This window comes from Sparus aurata, chromosome 20, assembly GCF_900880675.1.
Source record: "Sparus aurata chromosome 20, fSpaAur1.1, whole genome shotgun sequence".
NCBI classification, from domain to species: Eukaryota; Metazoa; Chordata; class Actinopteri; order Spariformes; family Sparidae; genus Sparus; species Sparus aurata.
The window spans coordinates 3,641,965-3,657,340 of record NC_044206.1 but is presented as its reverse complement, the minus strand read 5'-3'; the positions used below and the strand labels follow the sequence as shown (position 1 = coordinate 3,657,340).

The 15,376-nt window shown below is 42.5% G+C and overlaps 1 protein-coding gene across 1 annotated transcript in view; it reads left to right on the top strand.

The window, feature by feature from the left end:
* The window catches only part of LOC115571460 (growth arrest-specific protein 7-like), a 52,257-nt gene that overhangs the window by 10,524 nt on the left and 26,357 nt on the right, over window positions 1-15,376 (top strand). Inside the window, exon 2 of the mRNA XM_030400886.1 lies at window positions 14,871-14,988. Within this exon, the coding sequence (XP_030256746.1) occupies window positions 14,871-14,988 (118 nt within the window). The remainder of the gene's footprint in view (window positions 1-14,870; window positions 14,989-15,376) is intronic.

Genomic DNA, 15,376 nt, shown 5'->3' with positions numbered 1-15,376 from the left:
TCTTCCACTTGAGGAGACAGGTAATTGAGTTCAATTTGAAAATGACGTAAAGTTGATTTTTTTCCCCCTAATATTGATATTGGTGTCACATTATTATAACATCGTGTATTGCTGCTCTCTAGTGTGAATCACAATGTGCCTGCATGTCTCTGTGTAGTCAGGGGAACTACTGTAAGCAATTTGCAATGAGTTGTAAATGATGGAGAGTGACTTTGTCTCCATGATGTGTTTATTATGAAACTGTAGAGCTGAGAGAGAGAGTGGGGGGGGGGGGCTTCCAGCAGAGGTTTGGATGGTGATGTAGCCTGGCATAATCCCTGTAGTGGAATGCCGGGGGTCAGACCACTGCTGCAGAGCCTCCAGCACACAGCCAGGTGCTTCCCCTGCACGCTGGAAAACCAACACCTCCCCTCCTGTGCTGACGTCATGCCAAACAAAGTCATTTCTTCTTCCATGGAACGTACTTGCATGAAGCTGTGAAATATCAGCTGAATGGCACTGAGGCACTCCAGAAAGCACCTTGTCAACCGCAATCTGTTGTTTGTTGTGATGCCTAAGAATAGGTTTGAGGTTTTCACACATCTACTGGCGGAGCTGTCTGTGTAGAAACAATGACTCAGTACGTAGCAACGGGCAGGGAAGAGGAAGGCTTTAAACAGCCTGGTGTCAGGTGCCTGTCAGTCACTTCAGGAACCTTTAAAGTGAGTATGATTAATATCATAAGGCAAGCTTGTTACAAGCTTTAAGTTATGGAGGCAGAGGTGTGTCCCTGCTATTTTGAGTTATAGCTGAAAAGCATTAGCTCTGTTTAAGAGTAATTACAGTTATTTTCAACTTGGGCCTCATTTTCCCTTTTTTTTCTTCATACAGATGGAATATGGCCAAAAACTAGTGAAGTACTCCACTGTAGTGCTCTAAGTCTTAATTTGCAGGGATCACTGGCCTGAAATATGGTTCAGAGGGCAAAGACAAACACTCTAAATTGGTGGATCAGTTCTGTTCTCAGTCTGAATCACTGAGGTTCATTCAGCTCTGATGGGCAGAGTGGAGATTAGGACTGTCAATAGCAGCTCACTGTATTAGAGTTTGTATCAGTTCACTGAGCTAATTATGTTGGCTGCTAATTACAGAGAACGCCCACAGAAGCCTTGCTTGGGAGGTGTTGGTGAGAGTGAGAAAATCAACTGTTGGTCTCTGATCTTTGATGTATGGTTTGTTTTTTGGTTTAGTTTAAGAGGGTGCCAAGACATCATGTAGTCCTCACAGAACAAATGATTTGCTTCTCTGTGGAAGGTGAGGTGTTCAGATGCAGCTGCTGGGTCTCTTGATAGCAGATGTGTGGAAGTTGAAAAGCATGTCAGAAATGGTGTCACACACTTTGGACAGTTCATTTTGGTGTTTCACCCTTCTGAGCTAAAGTGCTTCTTTAATTTGGGTGTCGTCTAGAAGCTGCTTACAAGCTATAATGTTCAAAAAACATGAAAAATACTGTCCATTGCTGCAGCACCTCCACTGGTCCCTGTGGTAGCTAACTCGATTGGTCAGCTCTCACAGGCCTGAGCAGGGACCGCCCGGCTTGTTTCTGCATCAGCTCTGCCATTGTTTTTGCAACCATGGCCTTTCCTGGGCGTGATGAAGGATGGCAACTGTACCAACCGACCCGTCCCAAAGTTCTGACGGCTCATTTAAATCGACACTTTGTGAATACAAGGCTGTGGGTGGATTGAGCATTTTGATACTTTTACAACATTTTTGTAGCACATTAACCTGCTTAATCACCTGCTTAATCACGCACAATATGGGACCTTTTAAGTGTGCTGAAGACACACACAGATACAAGAAACCCCGTTCTGTTTCTGTATTCTTTCAGCTCATGCCCATAGCTGGTGGTTGGCATATTCGCTTAATGATAAATTGAGGACTTTGAACGGTTAGCATAGTCTGGTACAACTCCGGCGCAACTGCTACCTCATTGAACAGTTCTACTGTTGGATCTAAAGATTCATTTAATCCACTTTAGCAAAACCCTGAGGTACCAAAGCTCTTGCCTCGGGCAGTAACTCAGTTCCTGGTCTGAAGGGAGCAACAAACCGTTTTCCCTGAAGGTCACACGTTGATGAAACCAGCAGAGCTACATCATTAATATTAAATCTGGTACACATACAAGTTATTAGTCCTCAGTGAACATCGGAATATTACATACATTCACATGCTTGGTGCTTTGAGAAGAATGGGGGACCGTGGGACAGTTGAAGGGGGAAATCCAGATCAGGTGGGAAAACCCGGTTTCAGTGTAACCACAGAAGTCTACCAGTAGATATTTCCCAACAGTATACACACAGTCTTAACCACTGGCATGCATGCTCAAGAATTAGGCTGCGTCTGTTTGAAAGAGGAGGATAGTGTGCATTAGGCTTAAAACTGACCTGACTCATGTGGATACAACCGGGACGTCTAGAGTTGCAAAACCCTGCAATCGCTATTGCCTGGTCACAGTGAGAAATATATTATTTACTGTGGAGTGTTCAGCGAGTTTACTTCTTGAGTGGAAAGCATACCATATCAGATCCTGAGAACATAAGCAGGCCAGTGAAGATAAGATCTGCACACTGTAGAGCACGCGCCTTCATATGCAGTGCTGTAACTGTATGGCTGAAGTAGAAGCTTGGACAAGGCTTGAGAAATTCACATAAAGTGGATGGGGCGGGATGGAACAAAACATTCTTTGTTAGCCATCCTGACCATGCCAGCCTGCACATGCTCACAGCAACATGCATGAAGCCAGCGCTGAGGCAGCCAGCAGTCACTAATGACAGTTTGTGAGAACATATGTGTGCACGCACGGCGTACATGTGTGACCGAGTGCATGCTTACGCAGGCATGTGCATCCCTCCCCGTCTCCGAGTGTCTGAAGTGTCTCCATGTGGGAATGTGGCTCCGCTTCAGACTCCCACATCTGCCCAAACCAAAACAATGTCTCCCAAATAAAGATACGCTCCACAGCCCCCATCGCTCTCTCCCCGTCTCACTCTGTCTCTCTCTAAGGACTCCTTCATTCTTTCACTCCTCCTCCTCCTCCATTCACTCCAGCTCAGTCTCTCCATATCTTGACACATTCTTCTCTCTAGGTCTTGTAGTTAGTGGCCAGCGTACATGTGAGAAATTTCTCCCCGGCTTTATTTCTCACACGAGGCCTGAACTCCCACTGAGCGATCCCAGAGGCTCTCGACTCAGCTTCAGACCTCCCGGGATCGAGGTTAGCGTCACACTTTTGGCTGAGGCCTGATAACTGGCCGCAACTACAGACGCGTCATGTAAATAGCTTCAGCTTCCTCAGAACTAAGGCTGAAATCGTCCCACCAGCATATTTTATTTCATTCCTACAGCACTGACACTCTGCTCTAGCTGTTCAAGCCTTTGGATGTACAGGATAAAACTTGATACATTTCAAATTACTCACCAATTTTTCCATCAAAGTTGAGGGAAAGCAGGATACAGTATATATAGTACTACAGTATAGTATATTTACATATATATGTGTATATATATGTGTACATATATGTGTGTGTATATATATGTGTGTGTGTGTATATATATATATATATATATATATATATACACATATATATACATACATATATATATATATATATATATATATATATCTATATATATATATATATATATATATACATTGTTAGCCCAGAAACGGCAAAGATACAGTATATATAGTACTACAGTATAGTATATTTACATATATATGTGTGTATATATATATGTATATATATGTGTATATATATGTGTATATATATATATATATATATATATATATATACATATATATATATATATATATATATACATATATTTATATATACACATATATATACATATATATATACACATATATATACACATATACATGTAAATATACTATACTGTAGTACTATATATATTGTATCTTTGCAGTTTCTGGGCTAACAATATATATATATATATATATATATATTGTGTATATATATATATATATATATATATATATGTATATATTGTTAGCCCAGAAACGGCAAAGTTTATATTATTTGGCTATCAGCCGGTAATGAAATTATAGCCTCTAATACGAAGCTAAATTGCTTTCTTGAGTTAATAACTGCAGCGTCTACACACTCTGATGCAGTAGGTGGCAATATGCACCTTTAACGCTGGTTTGCCAGCAGAAGAAGAAGAAGAATGCAGTGTCGGCTCCACAGCCAGGCATGTGATCGCTGGTGTGGACAAATTTTACAGTTCCAGAGGAAGACAACACGATGGCAACAGAAGGTTTAATCATCGGTCTTAGCTTTCTACATCTTAGCCTTTCTTGTCCTCAGGTGTGCATAAACTACAGGTTATGAACTTCATCAAGACATGAAATGTGACATGATTGGGTCTTCTCGTCATTGGCCATGAGAAGCAGGTAATTATCCAGTATAGGTATTGGCTGACAAAATCCACGTCATGCGTCCTTATCTACACATTTTTAAATATAACCACAACATTAACTGCCCCTAGCCACCATGAGCTACTGGTCATTCATATTAGAGAGAATATGAGTGCACATGATTTCTTATCAATTCGACTTTTGATTTGTTTCTTGTTTTAACATTTACATTGTGTCCATTTAATGGATTTCGACAATTTGGAAGAAGATCCAAAATGTGTGTGATCTCATTTCTCCGTCTTGCTAGACTTCAGGCTATGTTCCTGTGGCATGGATATAATAACTGAAATATAGATTGAGCCTCAGAGACGGAGCCTGTTCGTTCCTGTGAAAGCTGCTCCGTTGTGCATGAGGCAAAATAGCTTGACTCCCCGCTTGTAAAATCACACCGATAGCTTTGAAAAAATGAAAGAGATTTAAATATACCATCATTTCAGAGTCAACCATTCAGAGCTCCATGTTGAGCTGAGAACTAAACTTGAAATTCAACAGGTATTTGTATAAATCAGTGACAGTGACAATACACTCCATGATGTATTGTGACATTGTGACATGTCTTTTCTCACAGACACTAGCATCAGCATTTGTGTGTGAACTTCCCAGTAACCCGGAGATATGCCGGTGTTGCCACAGAAAAGGAAGGTGGAGGTATTTTTCGGAGTGCATAATAGGAAACAGACACTTCCCCTGTCTGTCACACCTCTGTTCCTCTGACATGACGAGGGAGGAGAAGAAGTGAGCAGGGAGAAAAACATCACAGTCTGCATTCACTGTGTGCCTCGACACTATTGAGCAGAAGCTGCAGACTGGAGATGGCCCACCCTCCCACATCACGAAGAGACCGTGTGTGACTGTGTGCTTGCTTGTGGCTGTTTACAGCTCTGCTCCAGTATGTATACAGCTGGAATTTGTTTAGTTTCTCTTCAAGGCGTGCGTGCCCGTATACAGTCTGAGTCTGTGCCACCCTCAGTTTGAAATGAAGCGAAGACATGATTAGGTTCACACTGAAAACATCTTGCAGGTATCCCCGGGGTCTTATTTGAACATTTTCCTCTTAACTATTAATGACTGAAGCAGAATTTGATGAAGCAGTTACTCGGGGAGCTCACAGGTTGTTCATAGATGGAGCAACGTAGCATCAGAAAAAAAAAAAGCCTAAACAAGCGGCCAGCATTTCACAATGTATAACAGTGCAGAATTCAGAATGTGTCAAAATATGTGAAATGTCTGTCAGCAAGCCATATTTTGAAAGTGTATAACGTGATACGTACAGAACTGCCACTAGTGTCACAGTTTGAAGTTTAAGGCCACAGACAGAGCTGCTGTATCTGTCAGGTTGAGACTGAGACCGTGCTGCTGACACAAATGACAAACTACACCAATCACAGCAGTCTGTCTGTCCTGACCTAAACGATGTACATAGGTGTTCCCTATGAGCAGCTAGGGATCGACTTCAGAGTGTACCAACGCAATTTTGTTTTGGCCTAACCATCTTCGCAGTTGAGCATGGAAGAGTCATCTGTGTTTGCACTCTGGGGTCAAAGTCAGAGAACACACAGAAGGCAAAAAATTATTGTTTATTGTTATTGTTTTTGTCAGGACGTCATGAGGCGTCCAAGATGTTGCTTTGGCTATTATATGAATAAAAGAGTGACCTTCTTTATGTTAATTATGACTTTTGGGTTGTGTTCCAATTCATTTGACCAAATTTTGTCGACAGCCCAACGGCTACGGGACAAAAACAAAACACTTTCCACACCCAGTGCTCAGTTGTTGTTACCGACGCCCCGTCGTGATATTCATCAGTGTGATATTCCACAGTTTGATTCACACTCTCTCCATGATAAATAGATTAAACTTCATGGATGACTGAAACGCCTTAACAGTGACAAGGACACTGTTGTGCCTCTTAAAATGTGTTATGTGATGAATACTGTGGTAAAAACCTGGCCTTCAGGTTTGAAACCTGTAGCTTGTAGACTGCTCAGAATCATGTTCCATGACACTGGATTGCTGGCTTATGTTTAGCCACAAACTGGCAACAATGACGCAGACTTCACAGCACGATCTGATGCCGAGGGAGCCTGGCCTGTCTCTCCTCCACTGACCAACAACAAACTGTGCATCCAAAACCCCTCAACTTATGTCCTATCAGACAGATCTGACACAAAGTCATTGTAGCAGGGCGTGTTTGAGTGAATTTACATCTTGTGCGATCAACATGCTGGTGCTGACAGGATGTATTGTGCTGCCACCATTTACAGTATAACTGACACAGTGTACATGAGTAATTGTATAGTCAAATAATAGCACATTTTATTGCACAGAAAATAATTGTGACCCACCGTTACTGTTATGAATCATGCTGTGTCAGGGTTTGATGATGCATTCACCTGCAGGATCATCTGGAGTATCAAACTACATGAACTGCATAAAGGCCTTGTTTTCACGTGCCCCCTGATGCTGTCCTGTCCTGTCCACATCATCATCAGCTCATGTTCATGTCCAGGAACCTCTCCCTCTCTGTATCCTTCCAGCTGGAAACTGGACAGCTTCTCTCCCAGACCTTGACCCCTACACACTCGCCTCTTCCTGAATCCAGATGTTTCCACAGGGGTCACCGGAGGTCCCAGCAACATGATAAAGTACTACATGGCATCAAAAAGCTCATCCCACAGCCGCACCATGCAAAATTGCACATGTCCACGCGCTGACGCACTCTTATCACAAGTCAGGAGGTGCTGAGTCACTCAGGCATGTGTGAGGACAGCTAAACGTTAGTCCTCTTCAGTAATCCAGGCTGTTGAAACTCTGGACCACTGAGGCTGCACATTGCTCCTCCTCCACAACGGCCAGTGAGTGGGTGACCTGCGTTTCACCATCCATGTGATCTCAGACAGCGACAGTTGCATCTGATGACTCACCTTTTCAGGACAATCGGTGTCTGTGCAGAAACGCTGCTAACCTGCTGAAAGCTGACGACTCAGTGTTTGGTTGTTGCTCAATGGTGGAAATATTTACCACTAAAAATACTTGTTCTCCTGAAACTGGGGAAAGGGTGAACTTATTCTGTATGTTGACACCCAGCCAATGTTGCAATTAGTTATTTTATCCCATGGATGAATTGAAATAACATTGTACTTATGGAGTTGTGTATGTTTGGTCTTTAGAGAGTGCTTTTAGGATCCAAATATTCATTTTTAATTTCTGTTTCTCTTCCCTGACCTTTAAATGATGTCAGGTTTTCAGTTCTCTATTGTGAAGTAAGTCATGCCACATTGGTTTTTACCAGTCAGAAAATGCCCTGTGTTTGAACTTCAGAAGAATTCATGAGTGCAGGTCTGAGCTGAGGCTGTTAAAATCAAGGTGAAAGGCTAACAATCAAGTTTACTACACTGTTGTTATTCTGTGACTGACCTCAGAGCAAGGCTGGCTATTTATTTAAAAGCATTTTCCAAAGGGATTTAACAAATTATTCTTGGTTTTCCAGGCAGAGAGCCAGTGTCACTGGAATAGAGAGACCATGAGGTATTTTGTTTTCCATAATAAGAGATGCTGCGTGTGTTTGGGGATGTGTGGGAAATGTCTATAATCTGAGAAAGAAAGGGCTGGGATCTGTTTATAATACCAGGAAGACCATTGAAGTATTTGGTTCCTTCTTTTTTAGCATCGTAAACATTTGACATACTAAAGTTCTTCTGCTGCCACAACACTGTGAAGCCAAGTTGATTAAAGGAAAAGTCCAAATATCCTCAGGAATATTACCAATGTACAAACCAATGATTGGATTCAGTGGGTAGATATTAAATAACTGGAATCATGATTTTGACTTCTAGAATTAATGTATTTTTGTGTTGAAGTATCCATTTTCAAACTTATAGGGCCCTTTTTAAACGATCTATGGCGCCTGGTCTAAGGCACATGGTGTAAGTACATTCAAGGCGTGTGCAGGTCAGTGTTGCTAGTAAAACAGCAGATCATCTGGGTACAAAGTAAGGCACACAGCAAAGGGGTTGTATTTAGCTTCATGATCACCTAGGTCCAGGAGAAAGTGTGTGTTAAGGGCGGGCAGGCGACCAATCAGAGCATCGTGTCCCATTCCTTTTAGGAGCCAGGTGCGCCAAGATGCGGCTCTTAAAGGGAATCAATCAGAGATGGGAATGGGAGAAGAGCATTGCTATCAAACAGTGGCACTCGTCTTCACTGAGGGAAAGGGACGTGATCATCTGTCCATTCAACAACACTGTTTGACTGCATATGAAAAAACACACTGATATTAAACAGAGGAGGAGGAGCGCTGCTGCTTCCCTCTGTTTGTCTGAGTCTCAGTCTGTGGATCAGACGGGACAGGATCAAAAACAGTCATCCTGATCAGTAACAGGTGTGATGAGAGGATGAAATACGTCCTTAATGAGGAAAATATTAATGACACTACCTGCAGTGATCCTCCAGCAGCAGAAAAGATATGGGTATCTCTACATCAACATGTGCATTTGCGCACAAGAAAGAGCTGATAAACTTTACTGATTATTTAAAACTCCTCAATCGCCAATAGGATTGGTTAGTTAATGTTAAACAATGTCCTGTTTTCTTCTTCACATCAAAAGGTCTCACACGCAGTCCAGATCCATACAGTTGAATTGTTTGGAGTGAAGCAGCTGTCCTGATAACTCCTGACATCCTCGTTAAAAAATATTTATTACAGAAGCTAAAAGTTGAATTCTGTTCCCTCTGGAGAGTTTCCTCTGTCCTGTCAACTTCATAACTATGGCCTTTACTTTTGCTGTTTAAATGTGCTTCAGTGACATAACTGAGCATGGAGATGGTTAGATAACTGAAGGCAGCCTCTCTAATTATAAAATCAGAGTGTACACATGTTGTGAATCCAGCAGACATGAAATAGAACCTATAACAGCTGATGCTGTTGTGCCACTTGGGGGCAGTGCGACAAGCTGTGATCACAACGTTGGGCTCTGTCTACTTAACAGTTGTTTATTGATAGAAATTGCAGATTGGACATGGAACAACATCAGCATTCATTTGGACTCATGATTCTGTCCCCTTGATAAATGCTTGGCTGATATTCACTCTCCTTTTAGCTCTGTTTTGGTTTACTGGTCAACTTCAACTCATCTCTGCCATGTTTACTAGCTAGTGGCTAACTAGTTGCTTGTCGCAAACATTGCCTGCCTTGGGAACGTTGTGCACAGCAGGTTTATTGGAGCTTGTTCACTCTGAAAAGTTTCCTGAGAGTGGTGGGACTGATCTCAAACCAAAACAAGGTGAATGTCACAAGAAAGGCCCAAATAATGAAGAATTAGTCAGAGACAGTGTTTCACAAGGTTCATAACTCAACAACTCACTAAAATGAGACATTTGTTGAGGGAGTCTGGGGACCAGGAAGTAGCCTATATTTGTTCCGGTAAAATATGACATGGTCAATAGAATGTTATCTTCTTTCATGAAGTGATTGTAAACTTGTGATGGGATCACTCAGGACGGAGGTTGATACCAGTTCCTAATAGTCTCTGTGTTGTTCTGTATTTCTGCCTGAGTGTTGCAGCCGTTTCTGTTTCATTGCCGACGTTTTTATGACTGCTGACTTCTGAGTGACGGCCACATTTCCCCTTTTAGGGACAGTTAGAATTTATTTTAGTCATAACAAAATCATGTATACCAACGGTAAACGTCAGTTGTCAGTCACTCACAATAAAAGAACAAGGGCTGTAACAGCTTGGATGTTCCTTAATCCGTCACATACAAGACCAGTATCTCCACCGACAGTAATGCCCACACACTAATTCAGCAGCATTGAGATTCTCGCCACCATTATCAGTGTGGGATGCAGTTAGAATCACAGATGCTTCATTCTTTGCTAGAGTAGTTTTAGAGCGACAGGTTTATGTTGTGTCATGTTGAATGTCAGCGTGTTGTGGTGGCAGATGATGGCGATGAAGATGTATTCTTTAACCACAACCACGTTTAAACTCCACTCTGGGTTTTAGTTGCATGTCACTCCTCTTCTTCTTTTTCTTCTTCTTCTTCTTTACTGTCAGCTTCATGTGAAAATGCCTTCAATCTTAAAAAGGTTGTTGGAAGTTGTTTTAGAAAATGTAGGAAATCATTCGTCTGAGCAATCTGGACATAATTAAAAAAAAAAAACATCCCCCTCATATTCATCATATTTAGTATCTGATGGTGACATTTTAATGAAAGCACATTTCACCAGCCCACAATCTATTGGTGAAGAAAACGATTGCGCTCCTAGACTCTGTTATCTTATCTGCGTGTTTCTCAAATGACTGCTGTAATGACTACCACAGGTTGACTTAAAAGTTCATCTCTCGCACTGGAGTAGAGACATGTTGAGAGCGTCTGCGGAGCGCACAGACAGCAGCAGTGATTGTTGTGGTTGCTCCTCAGTCATCGCAGCCCGGGATGAGTCCTTGTGTTCTCTGCCAGGGGCTCTTCTGGCACGCTGTGAATGTGGAGCCAAAGGCAGTCTGAGGTTTAGAAGGTTAACCATCTGGAATGGTGCATTATTTAATGTTGCATATGCTGAGACAAGCTGGCTCTGAGATCCGTCACGCTTCCCACCACCAAGGTGCTCCCATTCTCTCACTCGTGTGTTTATTTGATGTGCTTGACAGGACTGTCAGGTCTGTCACACACTCTGTCGGGGAGGAGAGTTTAAACTCAAGTGTTCACTTGAAGCGTTTCTCCGTTTTGACTGCCACACGAGACTCAGAAACACTTTTCTTTTTAATTGTATCACTGGAAACGAACCACGTCAACAACCAAAAACGTCTTCATGTCCAAGATTTTTGCATATTATCTGCATCCCACTCCCATCTGTCTGCCTGCTTCTGAGAGCCATAACTGCTGAGCTTGGAGGAAAAACTATACTGTGGTATCATTTCACTGATAATGAACATGTGACCAAACAACAGTAAGTCTGAAGGAAAGTCTTCAGGAAGCGTGACCCTGGATCGGAATCTGGTTGAACCGGGGTATTTCAGCTGTTCAGGGAGCGATGATGATAACACAGCCTCATGCAGGGTTGGCTCCTAGAACAATGCTCGATTTTTATATGGCACCTGCATGTGATGAAGTTTGCTACAGCAGCCAAAAGCAGACATTCTTGTTGAGTTTAACAGTTATTTTTCCTACAGATTCACTTTTATTTTGTCAGTCATCATAGTGGTGACTCCTGTGTTTCGGCCAAAAAGCTGGACTTGAAAACAATGCAAAGACTGCAGCCGATGGCCAACCAGCTCACTCAGCCAATCAGAGTGATTTCTCTCACCGACTAGTCCACCGGTGCAGGACACATCAAAAAAACACTAGGGCCATGTTACTGAGTAACAGAGTAGTTGAACAATTTGGGAAGCATTCCATTTTAAAGCCCAAACAGTGGGAGCAGCGGAAAACAGCTGGCCACAAAAATGAAGTTAAAAATCCTCTAAAGTCCTCTGAAGGTTAGCCAGTGAGTCACATGCAAACAGATGGAAATAAATGAATAAATAAAAAGTCAATTATGCACATTTTTAAAACATTACATACAGTATGTACATTCCTGTGCTTCAGAGGCCGCAGCTGGGGGCTGAGGAGGACATTCTGAGCCATCTCAGACTTCACTTTGTATGTATTGACTATTCTAATTTTATTTTAATTTAATGGAGACTGTAAAATAAAAAAATCACGTGACCTTACACCTTTTTACCACAGTAAAAGTCACTAAGAAGATTGCCGATACTCAGTCTACCCCTGTTGCCTACCATCTATAGAGTTTGTATATCTGTTCTAAAGTCCATCAACCCCTGAGCAGCTGAACATGTGGGTTCCATCAGGGAGCCATCCAGGACCATGACACACAGAATACTGGTCCTGGATCAGTGATTGATATGACGAGACAGGAACTTTCAGTTTCAAGACTTGATAGCCCTCTTGGCAGTCAGACCAGAGGACCCCAGGTTAACTGTGCATCCATTTCTATGTGGTCAATTAATTAATAGCACATTTGTTTGGCAAAGGTTCGTTACAAATATACGAAATCACAAAATATACATTGAAAAGATGGTGCCTGCTTTATTACGTCCAGTCCTGTGTGGCCCTCTGTGTCAACACGTGTATATTGTGAATAACAATGATGCATATCCTTAATTAAATTAGTGTTAAACTATCTAGAATGAGATGGTACACACATAAGGGTGGGTGGAAGTGGGGGGGCAGTAGGGGCCAGCTATTCCTTTTTGCCGTGGGGGCTCCCTAACAGATCAGTCTGCTCCTGCTTTCACCCACTTACACACTAGAGCAGTGGAAAGTGGTCCATGTTTCGTGTGCAGGTCGCCATGCCTCTGCACACACTCATGTTCTGCAGCACTTGACTCTGCTGTAACTGTAACTGTGGTTTGGCTCTCTTATTGACTTTTTTCTCTTCCATTTCTTCTTCAGAACATAAACATGTGATCCAGTGGCACTGACACGATTGGAGAGGGCTCATATTTTTCTTTAATGGCATGTTGGAGTTTATCTATAGTTTCATCCATGACTACTTTTCACTGCTGTTGGAAATTACAGCACTATTCAAAGGCACAAGAAGGACAAATATAACAGTGACCACCGAGACCATCAAAGGGAAAACATTGCTGCCATGCTGTCAGAGACTGTGTAATTACATGCAGTCATAAGTCACCCGGGGCTGACATGGATTCATAGTCTCCAGTCCTGTGGGACCAGAGAGCTCTGGTACTTCTTCTTGTGAGGGCAGAGAATGACTTCATTCTCTGAGGTGATGCAGCTTTTACCTCTGGGGACAGTTTATGCTTAAATCAATACTTACTGCTGCATGATCACCACTAAAAAGGCTAATGAGATGGTAAATATCTATGAAGAAAAGTTTTCCTACAGCTGATATTGTCCATCCATCCTCTGCTGTCAGCCAGTGTCTTATGATAATGAGTAGCATTCTTGTTTCCCGTCATCCGCCCTGGTCCAAGAGAATTCAGATGTGTCAGGTTCATTCATTCCTGGTTTCCTCAATCACAGCCATTTCCTGTTCTCGTTCTTTAGCATGCAAACAGCTGCATTGACCCAGAGCCTTCTGATTGGCTTAAGATCCAAGATTCTGCCATGGTTGGACCTTTGTCTGGTAGTCTGGACAGCATGCTGAGTCTTATCTACTGGTGCTGAAAACACTGTCCCCAACTGACTTTGTAATGTTTCCAGCTGATCCACTTGATGTTTATCCTGCTGCACGAGTCGCACCAACGCGTGCTCCTGTCAACAGTTCTGGGCGGCTTTTGAAGTCACACTCAACCCTAAAATGGAATGGACTATAGTAGAAAATGTGAGTGGTATGGCTCCTTTAAGAACAGGGCAGTTTGAGTGAGTGAGTGGAGAGTGATGGAGTCTCCAGCTACTTCACTTATTAGGAGAGTGCTGCAACGCTGTTTTACTGTGAAGCTCCAGAGAATTTTTGTGGACAACAAAAAAATGATGACTGGATTTGTATTGTTGGATGAACTGTTCCTTTAATGTTTTATGGATTCAAAGTGAATATTACAAAGAGTAATATTTGACCTTGTCTGCAGTGCCATGTCAGCTGTTTTACTGACAGCATGCAGAGAAATCAAACACTTGGCAGGCTTTCAGTAGTTATGATTATGAAGCTGTGATTGTGACTGTCTCTGTACAGAGATGGGGTTAGTGAATGGTCATTTCTGTCTATGATGGTTGCCAAGCTGCCTCTTCCTCTTACTGTGTCGTGTTGAATCATATGTATCCATCAGAGACTGGATTGAGTTTCATTGCACTTACTGAAACAAGCGTCTTCTAGATGCTTGAGTGACTTGGCTTGGTCCTGATATGTTACGATGTGGTGTAACTGTAGCTGATATGGAATTTCATCTGACTCTCCCAAGTCTCCAAACAGCATCTCCACAATGTGTTACAGCGGCCTCAGCCTGTTGTTTTCCTGCTAACCAGTAGCAGATGTGTGCAGCTTGCCTACATGCTCTCTTGTGTTCTCGGGCTGTATGTTGGAGCCCCGGGGTCTCAGTCTGACTGCAGAGCCACTCTGTTGTTCTTTGTGCAGCAGTGGCGCAGCTCAGCCTGCTCTGCTATGATGTCATTGGTTGCTGGTTGTGAAATGCTTGAGGAAATGAGAACCTCATTGAACTCAAGCTGAGTGCTGCACATTTTTACTGCATCTCTTGTGTAGTCTCTTCTACAGTGGTTCAGTGTTTTCTTGTAACTGCAGCAGTTCTGGCAGACCCCTGACAAATAAATCTGTGTCTTGTATCCGACTCTGTGTTTAAGTTCACCTCCAATGTGCCTATGAGCTCATTTGTGGTTGCTAATGTTTTTATTGCTTTTTCTGTTTTGACAGAAGACAGCATCCCTGAGTCAGCTTCCTGTCGAGGACCTCAAGGACCCCCTGCCTCCTCAGTGGAGATGCTACATGTCTCCACAAGGGCGGCGATATTACGTCAACACCACCAACAATGGTAAGTAGTGACGAAATGTAACAAGGCACATTTTGCTCTTAATAGGGATGCGTATTAATCATAACGTCTGTAGGTGAACTGTAGAACTACAGCCAGGATGTGGTTAGTGTAGCGTAGCATCAAGTTGGACAATTAAGGAAAACGACTTGTCTGACTTTGACCAAAGTTTAAGAATACGCTTGCTATCACCCTAAAGCTGTTTCAATTACACAACATACAGCTTGACCCATACACAAACTCACATGTAGAAAGCACCATTTTGAAGGGGAGTGAGGGGGGTAACCTGTCGCGACGTTAGTTAGGTCGCTGACAGAAGTTTCTACAGTATTACCAATCACAGCTGCGATACTCTCAGCCAGTGTAGGCCGGTGTTGTTCACTAAGAAATA